Here is a 14988-nt window from a genome sequence, read left to right as displayed (position 1 = left end):
CAATTTCACCGAATAAAATCACATAAAACCCCTGCATGTTTAATCGCATAATCAAGGATTTTAGCCCACATAATCAAGGATTTTAGCCCACATAATCAAGGATTTTTGCCCGCGTTTGTCTGGAGGGTCTAATAAACTCAATTGTAAAAGGCTTCTAAGATACGCTTACGCTCTGACAGAAGTCTGATATCTGGGAAACAGACACTGCTAGTGATGCTTATGCCCTATATCGTCTAAAGCAGCGGACAATGTCCCCCACAGGCTGATGACTCTGTTTCCCAGACACAAACCGGGCTGCCTCCCTACACTGTGAAAGATAAGCAAATCATGTGTGTGTGTGTGTGTGTGTGTGTGTGTGTGTGTGTGTGTGTGTGTGTGTGTGTGTGTGTGTGTGTGTGTGTGTGTGTGTGTGTGTGTGTGTGTGTGTGTGTGTGTGTGTGTGTGTGTGTGTGTAAGTGTGTAAAGGCATGTAGGGCAACAAGCCTTGGGATAAATGTGTTCCTGCATCCTTCTCTCTTCCCTAACCAGCTGAGCCAGGGCTTCCACATGTACACTCTCTTGTCACTCCCCCCTCTCTCTCTGTGACTGTGTCACACACACAACACCCTGTATCAAATCCCCTATGCCTGCAGTAGGAATGATAAATCCCTGCAGAGACCTGCCCTTCCCTGCCAGAAAGGATGCAAGGGTGGTGTGAAGTGCCCTAGCATGGATAGGAAAGCTGCCTGATGAGGAAAAAGAGATATATTATATTACAGTTCCCTCCATCAATCTCCATCAGCATCAGCAGGTAGTGAAAGGTGGTGGATCAGTTGATTCCACTGGCCACTATGTTTCAGCAAACAAAGGGCTAACGGCAGGATGATCTTCCTGAGGGAGATCTGTGAAATATGTTTAGACTTTTTCATTTAAAAGCAGAACTACTCCAGTCTGTACATAATGGACCAGTGCTCAGGTCTCTGGGGTGTTTTTGGTTGTGCTTGCAACTCCCCGCTGGTGTAGCCCCATTCCATGTGGAAAACTCACCTCAGACAGTTGAAGTCTGGAAACATCCAAAGGCCAGTCGGATAAAAATATGACCAATAAACAAACTAAATTACATCTTTTCAAACTTCTAAAATCCTCATCCATGATTGAAAATGAAACTTTGCAATATGGCCAACTTTTTTTAACCAGAAGCAGATTTTGGTGGAAAGTTTAGGAGAAACAGGAACAACAATTCAGGATCACACCCATGTTATTCCAGAAGACGTCCAAGACAGCCAAGCGACTAACGCAAGGGTTCATGTTGATTACTCAAACACGCAGATAGATAACTGTCAATCAATATCAGCCTGCTGTGAATAACGCCCCCCTTAAGACGTGTTATGCATAGCATTAGCAAACCACAATGAACACAACTATTTGTTGATTGTTTTGCACAAAACTCAGAGACCAACACCCCTCAAGAAAATGTACTCCACCCTATTTTCCGGTTGCAATTCAATTATATGGAAAGAGATATTAATGTTTTTTAGAATTGTCTTCATAACATGTAAAAGCATAAGAGTTATTCTGCTGAAAATGAAGATGAAAGGAGGGAGAGTCAGTCTTTTAAGATCTGCCATGTGATTCAGATTATAGCCGGTGCATCTCTCCCTCCCACTTCTTCCTTCTCCATTTCACCCTTCCTATAACCCCTCCCTCAAAAGGCATTTTCTGCTTTTCTTGGTTTTCTCTTTCTGCAATCCACCTGCCTCCTGCTGTGTGTTTCTGCCCTGGACTTTCCTCCAGGGAAGAAAGGATAAGCAGGTCCTATGTCCTTGATATCTGTCACACTGCACAGTCTTCTAGCATTGAAAGAACAGCAGCTGCTTTCTCTCAACATTTGTTTCCAGACAGGCCTCTGTCTACTCTCGACTCTTTAACAAATCTGTGCACAGTGGGGCTGGCCATCTGGACACAATCATAGTCAATGTAAGCATACTCTGTCCTGGGACATATCACATTGTGATGTTCCAATGTATAAAAGGCATTTTGAAACTGATCGTTTTCAGTTATTGAGCTATATTTAGCTCGATCCGATCCTTTGCTTTCAAATAAACTTTGTTTTACCCACAAAGCTTTCATGCACAGCAACACAATGTGTGCAGTCATCCACTCTCCAATATCAGGTTGGGACTAGAGATGTCCCGATCCGATCACGGGGATCGGAGCCGATCACGTGATTTTCAAAACATCGGAATCGGGAGAAAATAAATCGGGAATTTTTTATTTATACATTTTTTAAATTATTTTATTTAATGTTACAAAACAAAAATGACCATGTTCATGTCTTAAAGTCATCCTGAGGCCTTAGTTTTGGTTTAAAATTACACATCATGTATGTGTTGCTTCTTTTGGGCTTGTTTTCATAGACCTGGTTGCTTATTTCTCTCAAATCTGGAAACGGAGGGGGCAGGGCGCAGTGTCTAATAGTAGCAGTAAGCTAACGAGAGGCTACGTTCAGCTGGTGACTCAGGAGTCGGGGCAGAGAAAATGTCAGGAGTTTGGAAGTATTATAAAATTGAAAGCGAAGGCAGTGTAACAGCCAGATGCAATGTTTGCAAGGCGGAGGTTCCGCGTGGTGGAAAGAACAGAGCTACGTTCATCACGACCAATCTAATACGCCACCTGAGAAACAAACAACAACACGACGAGTACACAGTGGCCACTCAGGTAACGGCACTGAAACAACCGACACTTTTAAAAGGAAAGAGAAACTGCCCCAGAACAGTGAAAAGGCCAAAAAAATAACAGCCAAGAAAGCTGAATTCATCGCGTTGGATGACCAGCCGTTATCTGTTACCTTTTTTTTCTCTTAATGCATTGCATAAAGATCGGATCGGGAAAAATCGGTATAGACAGATTGTCAAAATCAAATGATCGGATCGGGAGCAAAAAAAGGTGATCGGGACATCCCTAGTTGGGACCATCAGCAAATATCATTACAATGATTCTAATTTAGTCGAATTGGCTGCAAAAAACTTAACCGGGACATCCCTGCATACTCTGCAGTATTTTTTATTGCAATTGTTGCAGTTTGTTATGTAAATTCAAGTCTCTCAAGGTCTTTGGACATATGCCTAGACATTTGTTTCAACCAATGAATAACCTACTTGTATTAATATCCAGATAGGTCACAGCCCAAAAGCTGAAGCCAGGCTGAAGGAACAGACCTCTGGCTGCTGTCTTCATTGTGATCCACTGGCAGCCCTCTCCTTTATACAGAAAGACAGCCCTCGCTGCACCTGCACTGCTTAAGGGCAGGAAGGACTTTGAATCAAATGCCTCAAATCATAGACTGGCCCGTTAGTGTCAGAAGGAATGAGTTTAGGTGTGTTTTGTGTCTCATGGTTTTACACCAAGGCTGCAGCTGGACATTAAAAAATGAGCTTGATCGTGAGTTTGAGTATTCTCTGTGACATTTCAACCAAGATGACCTGTGACAATCAGTATCAATAAGCGTTCTCATTGCATGCATGAACGTCAAACAAGAATAATGTTTCAAGTTGCATTGTTTCTGTTTAAAATGAAGACATCTGAAGCAGCTTGGAGAGTGTCTCAACAGAAAATGGGATAAATGCTTTATAATCTGATGGCATAACTCCTTGTCACACACGGCAGACATTAGCCGTTCTATCTTGTGTTTATTACAAGCCGTTCTATCTTGTGTTTATTACAAGCCACATCAGCACTGCCCCTGATTCTCCAGAAATGGCGGGGAGCCTACGACACAGAAGAAAAACACCAGCAGGACTTTTTCCTCTCCCTAGCACCCAATCCTCTAATTACATTTCCCTCCTCAGTGATGTAAATAGGGCTGTGTAATCATCAAAGCAAAACAGAGGCTGTTCTTGGCCCGCTGTGCAACTCTAATTAACACTACCTCCTTCAACCAAATGCATGTTAAACTTATTCGGTCTGTCTTCTCAGAAAGTCTGAAGGCTTGAGGGACTGCTGAGGCTCTGAATTATGTTTCTTTTTGCATTGCATTCACAAAAGTAAACAGGAATGGCTGAAGGCCAAACACAAAGAAGAATGAGGCCATCATGCACTCTGCTGAGGAAGAGTTGATGCCAAATCTTCAGTGGATTCATTAGTTTTTTAGCTTGTTCAATATCAGATAAATGACTGGCTCATTTAAAAACCTATGTTTAAAGAGCTCAATCAAGTTCAGATTTAAATAATACCTATGATTGGTTAACATACTGTACCAACATCACTACTTAACAATTCCATTCAATTTTAAATATGCTTCAACGTTATGTTACTACACACTGTTCAGAAAGTCACTCTCTTCCCTGGGTCTTTTTTTCAAGCTTTGAAAACAGCATCCTTTCCTCTCTCCTTGGTGCCTGGGCAAGAACTCTTGCACTAAACAGAAAGACATGTCCTTTTCCGTCGTCATAGAAATGCATCCTGCTATATGAGCAATTAACATGAACTGTTATTGTGTAGTGTAGGTCAGTCATGGCATACTAAGGAAAGGCAGCATCAAGTGAACTCTTACAAAGTTCTTATTATTTTTGCTAACCCTAATTGTTTTTACCTAAGTTGTCACTATTTAGTTAATGCTAAATATTTACTAACACATAATGCTAACCTAATGACACACTTTTGCGCAACATTAGCATTTTGACCTCTGACACTTGAAGTCACCACACCTACAGATGTTCGTCCATTCCTGAAACAGCGTGGAAACATTGTATGGAAGTTAATCATTAACCGAACTTTGTGACTAATACTGATGTCATGTCAGGTCAGTCTATCCCAACTTATGAGGTGGGAGTTAATATGATAGACAATGAGTGATTAAGTGCATGGAACGGTAATGCAGTTGAAAGGCAAGTCATACTTGTTTGTGCTTTTCATCTCTTTGAGACGTCAAATCGTCAACTGAACAATCGGACCTGAAATAAGTAGGCAAGATGTCCATTTATCACGACTAAGAACAAATTAAATAGCAGAATAAAGAGAAAGTGATACAAAAGTGTAGAGGAACTACTAATGAGCACAGGAAATACATTTTGGCTCATTGCCAAGTGCAAACATAGTACAGTTGTAAGTTTAAGTCAAGGTGTGACCAAGTGCTCGGATACAGTGCAGCATAACGTCACCTGCTGACATGACAGAGCTGGTTTCGTCTAACTGGGTAAACCAACCAAACCTGAATATCAACACTTCTGTTTGACAAACACAGCACATTCCTCACTCTCTAATAGAACATAACTATTGAAAATGCTGTGTAAACATGTTTAGGTCTTATTGAGGATTAATCCATTTTTAAATTAGAAGATTTTTAATTTAAAAAAAAGAAATTATTAAAAAAAACATTGCAATCACATGTAGAGGAAAATGTGGAGGTATATTGGCTACTTATGATGTAATAATACAGTATATTTCCAAGTCTGTTCTACTGATAGTAAACACCTGACCAGGCAGTTTTCAACTTCTTTTGAAACAATTCTTCATTGATGAATTATAATTTAAAATATTGATTTAGAAAATATGCAAAGCTTGACAGGTATTCATCCAGCTATGTTTGACTGATGAGCAACAACACATAACTGATACAGAGATGCAAGGGGAAATAACATAGTTAACTGGTGGCTTTAAAATAGCCCTCACACTGAGGCTATAAACACAAGTGAAGGGGTTCCCAAAAGTAGTGAAAAGTTTCTAATTAGGCCATTAATGATGTATAACACTATATTTAGTGAAAGGTAATTCCCCCACATACATAACAAAACGATAGATCACTTTAGGTAATTGGTAACTATTTTTTCCCCAGGCTGTTATCATCATCTTACAATACAAGCCTTCCATGAAACACAACTTGTAAAAGACAACTTAAAACAACCAAATTCTCAAAAACGCCTTTCATAGGGCAACATTGATCATGTAAAAATAGGATCTTTTAGCAGAAGATCTGCCTCCGAGGCTCAGTCAGTTTTAGATAGCGATTTCCAGCCATTTTTTTAAATAAACAATGACTGGGACTCTAGTCTAGATATCAACAGGTAGCAGAGCTGAGACCTACTATGAACACAGCTGGGTTATCAGTGACGGCTTATCAACAGTGACACCCAGTTAAAATCTGATTATTTATTTTGAACCTAGTGCAGTACAAAAAGAAATGCTGGATGAGGGCTAAATTATGTTACTAGGTGTAGATTTCAGAATAAAGCCTTAGCCAAACTCAATCAACAACACTCTCTCACATATCCAACAGCGCCATTAGGAATATTTTATTACTACTTACAACAGTCTCCAGAGTTATTTAGCCCAACACACAGCACAGTTGACCACCGTTTCTATTTTAGCCACTGTTAGCTCTTCCGTTTATCACACACATTAGCTTCATAAACCTGCAGCGTAATGTTGAAACGAAACACTTCACACTCATCCGACCAAGTTACCCACCTTATTTGAAGCTTTGGAGGTCATTTAAAACTCCTATTCCGCTTCAAAAGTGGAAGGTTAAAGTTTGTTGTCTCTTTGTTTTGATAATCACTCGGGGCGAGAGCGGTATTTCCCTTTCCAGTTGAATTTTCGCCCAGCTGCCGCCACGCCGGGCTACGTTGTTATTTTATTTTATCCAGGACGACGGGAAACATGTCACGAAAAGCCGTATGGAAAGTCCAAAGTTCATTCACTTATCTTCGGAAACGCTAACGTTAGTCCAGTCAAATATCGATTCATGGAAGAAATTCGAGCTATAAAAAAGGGAAATAAGACCACCTTGCTTTGACGTTTTGTCGCTAACCTCTGGATGAAAAGTTGGGAAGAGTAGGCATCCCTCGCACGGTGTGCAGCAATGGCAGGCTGTGTAAACCTCTCCCAGCTCTGCTGTGAAAGCAACGGCCGTGTCGTGTCTGGGCGGAGCGGACCATTGCATGCAAAGAGGGGTGCAAGTCTCTAAAATAAACGGGGGCATTGACCATTACGACGAACAACTTTCCCTTATAACGATTATAATATTAAGAGAGGAATAACTTTGTACTATTGTTTAATTATACTGTATACTTCTTGATTGTGTATATGTTTTCACTGCGCCAATTAAAGTGGCCACCCCTGTTATCTCGTAGAATAAACAGTCCGGGATACAAGGAGAAGCGACGCCGCTGTCCCTGCTGATGCTGAATGCTCACTTTCACACTGCGTGATGATGGTATTTCACATAAGGACCACAGTAGACTCTTATATATCTCATGTTAGTGGGAAAAATCAATGCCGTTATTTGAAAAAATGCTGCAAGTTTGGTGTAAAAAATATTTCAGCAGAATATCTGAAAAGTTAGAATGGCTATTTCCCTTTTAGGTTTCTGTGTGGGTCGTTTTGTAAAAAACTAAATGAGTCAATTAAAAAAGAGAGTCCTTTTTTGAAAACATTTCTCAGCACAAATAAATTAGAAGGGTTTGTGGTTGATAAGTCACCTCACAGGAAACCACAAAAGCCATTCCGTGAAGTTCCTATGACTTCCTAAACCAGACCCCACCCACAGGATGCAACAATCTCAGCTTGTATTGTTTCACAGTTTACTTATTTTTCCAGCAAACAGTATGTGCTATATAAAAAGTGGACCGCAGGACGAACGCACAAATGATGAAGCAGTGTGACATTATAAAGGTTTTCAGGCTGAACGGTTACAGTACATGTTATAGTAAGTATATACACACACTCAGAGACACACCCTATCTTTTCCAAACAAACTGAGCAATCACATTCCCTAAATCTAGCTGCTCTTATGATTACTTCCTATGTGTCTTTCTCGCTCAACTGTGGAGGAGGGCTTTGTGGCAGTGTAGGTGGTCAAATTAATTCCCACCAGACATAATCCTACAAGGCTAAAATACCGCCAGTCAGAAGCAGCACACATGTCTTGAAGGTTGGAAGCAGAGGATGACCTCCAGAAAGGCCAGGTCACGTCGAAAAGAGGATCAAGACTAGCTACTCTTAAAACCTGCACCAATACTTCAGACAGGGAAACACATACTAATAATGTAGTGTTTTAAAAAAAACATCCACTTAGAGAAAGCATTTCACCACAAGTTATCACCAAATCTTAGAAACAAAACATCAACATGCATTTAAAAACAGAATTTTTTAAACATGCCCCAAGGATGGTACATACGAGTATCGATGCGAGTCGCTCGCTCCTTCTGAAGCCTCTAAAACGTCTTTCAGGGTCGACCAGCGTTGATAGCAGTATGTTCAACATAATCATGGTGTGTCAACTAACAATAACAAATATCCAAACGTAAGCTTATCGCTTTAAAAAAGGGCGATAATCAGAAGCTTTTCCTCTGCTACGTGCTGCTCACACGCATCCACACCTGTGACGGTACCTCAGATGTTGTGGCAGAGAGGAGAAAGACGTTAGTGACACTCCAATGTGATCAAAGCTTTGTCCTCTTCGCTTGCATCCCGCTGTCTCTCTCTAACACACACACTTACACACACCAACACATATAGAGACACAGCTCTTTCGGGCAGTTGGCAGCTTCAAAGCTCAGGTGCGCTCGCCTCATGGAAGAGCAGGCACATGGAACACAAAGGCGAACATGCAGGCCTACATTTGGTTCGAGTGCATCACAAGGTTCACTCAACCCAGCTTTTCCTGCAGCGTAAAAGCCTAATGTAGAGTGAAACAGTATAATGTGAACATTTAGAAAACATAAAGCCGTCGGTTGATACTCATGGAGGCTGAATGATATGTATGATGATGAATGAAAGAGGTTTTATCAACCTTTTTTTCTGCATTGATGAATGGTCTTAAGCAGATGTTGTTTCCTTATTTTCATCTGTCCTGAGTTAGGGGTGTGTGATCCCTCCTGCCCCCTGTTGACTTAGGGCCGCCCTGCAGGTCCAGCAGAGCCTCTTTGTTTCTACATGCTAATAAAAACCTTCTGGAGACATGAAGCTCTCAATAAATCCTAGCCAGATTATCGAGACCGGCGTTCATCTGGAGGTATTATATTTTTGTAGCAAAAATAACCAGTTTAAAAGTTAAAGGCTGCCATTATTGTTTTTTCGTTAATGTCAAATAATTCTTTGGAGAATGATGGGAGTTCGATGGGAAAGAAGAAGAAACTAGGCCTGATTCATTTCTGGTTTTGTTCTTTTCTTTCAATTTTAACAATAACCACAATATTGCATTTTTTTATAGCTAAAATATTCCTTTTTATCGAGATTTCATTTTGAGAAACTTTCACTCACAGTAAAGTAATCCATTCAGTAAAAGCTGTGAAGGGAAGGATTGTGGTTTAACCTGCTAATACTCAAATACAAATGTCACATCTCTGCTTTAGAGGCCAACTGTTTGTGACCAGATTAGTATCATATGGCAGGATTAGCTGTCAAGCATCTCTCAAATTCACCCCTACCTTCCAGGTCAATATTGTTAAGGCTTTGTGTGGCTTTAAACAGTAAACACAAATCTGGTTTCAGGAGGTAATAAACCCCAGACATGGCTCAAGGTTCAAGGTTCAATGTATCAGTCCATAAAATCAGGGACATAGATTCCTTCTGTAATATGCTGATTATAAGGAAACAAATACCTGAATAAATTGAATAAAACCATAGGTTAAAATGAACATGGACCTATATTCCACAATAAATGTTAAATAGAAGCTAAAATCATTACAACAATACAATAATTAAGCAACTGTTCCAAACTTTACATCTCATCATATCAGCTTTAGTATCAAGTGTACACACACACCGCTGCAGAAAGGGTTTCCACAAGACGTATATAGTGTACACATTATATCCTTGTAATAATCACTCAGGTTTCCTTCCTACGAGAGAGCCTCTAAATCTGATCTTCCAATAAACCTGTCGACTGTTTCTAATTATGCAGTCATTCTTTTCAATATTCAATCACACAAATCATCAATCAAACCCTCCTACATCGTATAGTAAGCACAGCATTTTCTAACAGCCGCGAAGAAATGCTTTTAATATAAGAGAAAGTGAGTTACACGCAGTTCCTGGATAAAGAATAAAGCGTGCTGAGAACTAAATAAACAATGGTCTTTAGTAACTAACAGTGGAGCAGGCTACTTTTAAACTTCAGAGAACGTTTACTCCAAGAGGCAGCCATGTGATCAACCAACCAAACAAATCTCTCATTTTCCTTTTTTTCTGCCTCTTGCTTGCGTATTCTCTCCCAGCAGACAAGGATTGCTGAGCCTTTTATAGCCAGAGAATAGAGACTGCAGTGAACCTAGTTGACTCCACTCTGCTTCTCAGCGGTATCTCAAGTAGCTGAACAAGGAATGGCTCCAAAGCAGCTCTACTTCAAATTCCAACACTTTCCTACGTCTGTGATTATTTCTCATTAAAGAAACAACGGTCATGATTTCGCTCCATTTAAACCAATTGTGTGTGTTGTGTGAGGCTTGCCACATATTAACAGTCAACATGCTGGGTTAATGGTGAGGAAAAACTAGCCATTACATCATGCTTTCCATCCACGTGACGACCCCATTGTTTGCCTCAGAATGAGACTGTAAATTAAAAATATTGCAAATCCCAAGGCACAATCCACAAGGCGCTTAGCTCAATCGAGTGTGTGCACGTGAGTGTTTTGCCAGTAAATGCTTCATGAAAAACAATTCTAGCTTTTCCTTTCATTGTTGTAATAGAAAAGCAAACAAAACAAATGAAACTTCAAGCAACATTTTGTTACCGCCTTGTATTTAAAAAGATAAATATGCTCGGTAAATGTGCTCGGCCAGTACAGACTGTTCTCTCCAAACGTCACAGTTGTTCTTTTCTAATGATAATGGTCAGACTGATAACCAAAAAAACAAATGAAAACAATTCTTATAATTTCAATATTCTTGCAAAAGTAAATAGCATGAAATATAGAAATCAGGGATTTTGGGGCTGAAGGAAAAGAGGGAGGAACACTGTTGATCTTGCAGGGATGTGTTGAATACCTTGCGCCAAGGCTGCACCAGTATGTGATTTCTTATCATCCAATTTCACCACAGTGCTATTGAGTGACAGCTGGGTGGGCAAATATGCCATGGGATTTTTAAAACTGCTGAGTTGCCTTAGTTCAGCAATGTGGGAAAAAAGGGAGAATAAAGAAATAAATTATCAATATGTTTCTATCATGTGGTTTTAGCGCCGGTTTTGACACGGATATAATGATGCTAAATGTGTAATCTATGGGTTTTCTCTGTGTACTTTAAAACTGAGACTTTATAATCAGAAAGTGTGATCTTAATTCAAATCACTGAATAAAAGCAGCAGTTAAAGTGCCTGGCAGCACTTGCCTATAGGCTATAGCACACATTAGGCTATAATAATAGAGCAGAAACATAATCTATACATGTACACTGATGAAACCATAACGCTTATCTTCTAAATCACCATGAAGCACAAACTCGCTGTGTAATCCACAGTTGTGAACAAGAATATAAATAAAGTGCAGCCATAGAAAAGGACAGACAGATGTTTTTTTGTTGTTTCAGCTCAACTGCAGCATATAGGATTAGAAAAAGAACAATAGGGGAGTTTCCAATGGCCATTTCTACTGATCATAATTCCATTGTTGAGGTATACTAAAATAGATTCATATTGTGCAATTTTCCAAAATTACATTAGTTTCTCATACAGCATCTCTGTATAGTATGTGTATTCACTCTCTGCACTAAACGGCTTGTTGGAGCTCCTGCCCCCCCCCTCCCTATGAGCCCAGTGGCCGTCTGCGAGACAGCGAGACACACTGAAACCCAGCCCGAAACCAGCCCGAACACACACACACACACTCACAGCCTCGCCGTGTCCCGCCGTCTCAGGGAGAAAAAATCGGCGTAGCTGCAGCTGAGATTGAGTGTGTGTGTAACGTAACGGCTCCGCGGACGTAACGTAACGGCTCCATGGATTGGTCCATTTGGACCAATGGGTCCATTTGGGTATGGTCACGTCACTGTACCCAGGACGAAAAAGAGAAATCTCCAACGAGGCATTCTGGGGCAGCATAGACAGGTATTTTCTGTGTTAGAGTTTTACTCCCTACAGGGTGTACTTTGAGGGTTTTTGACTCTGCAGACCGTTTACATGCAGAAAAACCTTCATGACACACAAGGGGACGGGTAATAACCGGTAAAGCATGACATGGGACCTTTAAAATCCGACAAAAAGGATCAAATCGAGCACACCTTGGCAACGTCCATTCATTTTAGGGGATAAGAAACTAAATACAAATTAACTCAAATAAAAGCCACCATATTTATAATGAGAAGGTTGAAAACTATTTGCAATCAACTCTTGGCTGGGATGTTAAGCCAACAGTTGGACATTTGGTGACTGCTCTTCTCTACCAGGCCTCTACTGGAGCCATGTCCATTTCTAGTGGGTTTTAGAAACAGATCATTATTTTGCCTGAAATTAGGAAACACAATATGTGTGAAAGAAATGTGAGCCAGAAGACCTACAGCATACACTGTTGAGTCTATGTGATTATGAACACTCTGGAAGCTTAAACGTATGTGTTATTTTAAAGCTGGTTTGTTGCAGAAACAGGAAAAAATGGCATATACTAATACTTTCTAACTGATCTGTATGCTTAAAAGTGAGATTAGACCAGGGAAGGGACTACTGACACACTTGTTCTCTAATATGCATCCATTTAGTATGTGTGCAAGTGCTAATATGTCTGAGTCGGGGCCAACAAGTGTGAATGCCCTGGCATGGTGTGAATCTTCAGCTTAATAAATAGGCAATAGACACAAGGGCTCCAAAGCTGCCCCACTTAAATTGAGAGACAGAGTTATGTCTCGCTATCCAACAGCTGCAGCTCCAGTTAGTGTCGACAGCAAGCAGCAGGCTCTAAAATGCCATTTGACACATAATGTAAGTGGCATGTAATTGATTTTCAAGGAAGAGTAAAGATTTACAAGTCTAATACAGACAACAACTGCAGATTTCAGGCCACCATGCTCCGTGAACACAATTAACTTGTGTCCAAGTGAAGATTTATGTTGCAGCTGTCCGACAGCGCAGCAACGTATCTCAACATAAAACTCAAACGGACTCCAGTTTCAAGCAGGTTTCAAATAAACTGACCTTATCAGATTAGCTCTTAAAAGGTTATTGGCTAAACAACAAGTGAACAGTTCTTGTTCTTTATATTTAGTTAATTAAAGAGTCACTTCACACACTTCAGAGGAAGGATTTACTGCCACGGCCAATTGAACGTTACAAGCCTGTTTCACCTCTGACCACAACAAGAGTCACTTGCAGCGTTTGCACCTGCAACCACACCCACACCCAACATTGGTGTCATGGTGTACATTTCTACATTAATGTGGCAAGGAGAGACAGTAAACCACTGGAGGTCAGCAAAAACAAGCTCTTTAAATAGTAAGAACCTATATTTTGGACACAATATATCTATTTCCCTCACTCGTCCATCTCTCACTTGATAATGAGGACATCCAAGTATCTCAAACTGTGCCCTTTACATATCAAAGCTACAGTTCATTCAAAAAGCAACACAGAGTTTTGAGTGCATTCTGTCCTGATAGTGTCGCTTGTAATCACAAGAGAAGATACAGGACACACGATAGCAAAATATTTCATTATAAATGTTTTACTTTGTTTGTAGTGAACTGAGGAATTCTAGTTGAGATAATTACAATCAAGATGAAGAGTTGACTTTTTACAGATCCAACATTTGATGCCAGGTTTGAAACATAACTCTTCATCTCAGACCTCAATGAAACACCTGTATAGTATTAAACAGATTCTGAACATTTTAAAGACTGTCATGTTTAGGGGCAGGGCTAAAAAACAAAATGTAAAATAAGTATAGCAACAAAAAAGAGAGGTGAACAGAATACTTGCTCTTCAGCAGAGTGATGTGAAAATTATGCAGAAAGGTGAAGCAGAGAGTAAAGAAACAGCAAGAACATCCCAAAATATCAGAGCAGAGGCAAAGTGAAGAGAGCAGAGCAGACAAGTTGAGGTGTAAGGCATTACAGGAGGAGGAAAGGAGAAGAGGGAGAAGATTCATTTTAAACGTAAGAGTTGATAAGAAGACAGAAGGGGAAGTCACTTCAAATAAAAGGAGAGAAAGTTGAATATAAAAAGGAAAAAAGATGAGAGGTCAGCAAAGAGGGAAGAGTATAAAGAAAACCAGGCAGAATGATCTAAACAGTGCTTTATCACACATTTGTTTCGAGTCCAAGTGAACTTGGCTTAAGCCTGAATAAAGGAAGTGCATCTCTGCCCCCCCCCGCCACAACACCCCACCCCCCCCTCAGTGACTCTTCCCATGGCACTGCCTGATACTGCCACATTCCTACAGTATGAGCTGCTCTCACTGGCCAGAGGAGTAACAACTGCAACAGCTTTCAGACAAACAGGCACAGGCAAGGCAGGTGGCACAGTTCAGGCTGAGGAGTGAGATAAAAGCAGCTGTATTTCTACATGAATGTTTAAATAACTCAAAAAGGAAAAGCAGTGATTAGTTTCTGACTGTTATTGGCTTAATAGGGTCAGTCAAACACTCCTCGTTCTCTCTCTATATTCAATGGAGTTTAGAATATGATACACTAGAGAAAATAGGAAATGTTTTGTGTGTGTATTGAGTCACCTTATCAAACCACATCATTGTGAGTTTCAGTAGATGGACAAAGCATGCCACTTGACTTTAATTCAAAATACAAGATATGTACATGTGTTTGATTAGAGATCCGATGTATATGATCTAGATAAGGTGATCTTTCTCGATCTCACGATTCGCTCATTTGGATTCAATACCATTCCAGCTTCAAATCCAACTATTTTTATAATCCAACAAGTTAAATCAACTGATTGCAATACTGTCAACACAAAGGGGCTACAGAACAAGGTAACTTTTTGCTAAACAATTTTAGTCAAAACTTTTAAGTATCAGTGACTTTGATGCCTGTAACATAAGTAACATTGGTAGACTGCAAGCAAGAT

General features: G+C 40.2%; 1 protein-coding gene across 14 annotated transcripts in view; it reads right to left on the bottom strand.

Annotated features, from left to right (window-relative positions):
* tjp1a (tight junction protein 1a) overlaps window positions 1-14988 on the bottom strand; it is a 104089-nt gene that overhangs the window by 46681 nt on the left and 42420 nt on the right. Inside the window, exon 1 of one of the 14 annotated variants that reach the window (XM_079663678.1) lies at window positions 6445-6867. The exons of 12 other annotated variants lie outside the window; for them this stretch is intronic. In XM_079663678.1, the coding sequence (XP_079519804.1) occupies window positions 6445-6468 (24 nt within the window). In that variant the 5' untranslated portion in view covers window positions 6469-6867. Of the gene's footprint in view, window positions 1-6444; window positions 6868-14988 lie in introns of those variants that run through there. One more of the 14 variants, XM_079663679.1, reaches the window with a different exon arrangement.

The sequence above is a fragment of the Notothenia rossii genome (genome assembly GCF_949606895.1).
Source record: "Notothenia rossii genome assembly, chromosome: 2".
NCBI lineage: Eukaryota > Metazoa > Chordata > Actinopteri > Perciformes > Nototheniidae > Notothenia > Notothenia rossii.
Note: the sequence above shows the minus strand (reverse complement) of the source record. Positions and strands in the feature narration are given on the sequence as shown.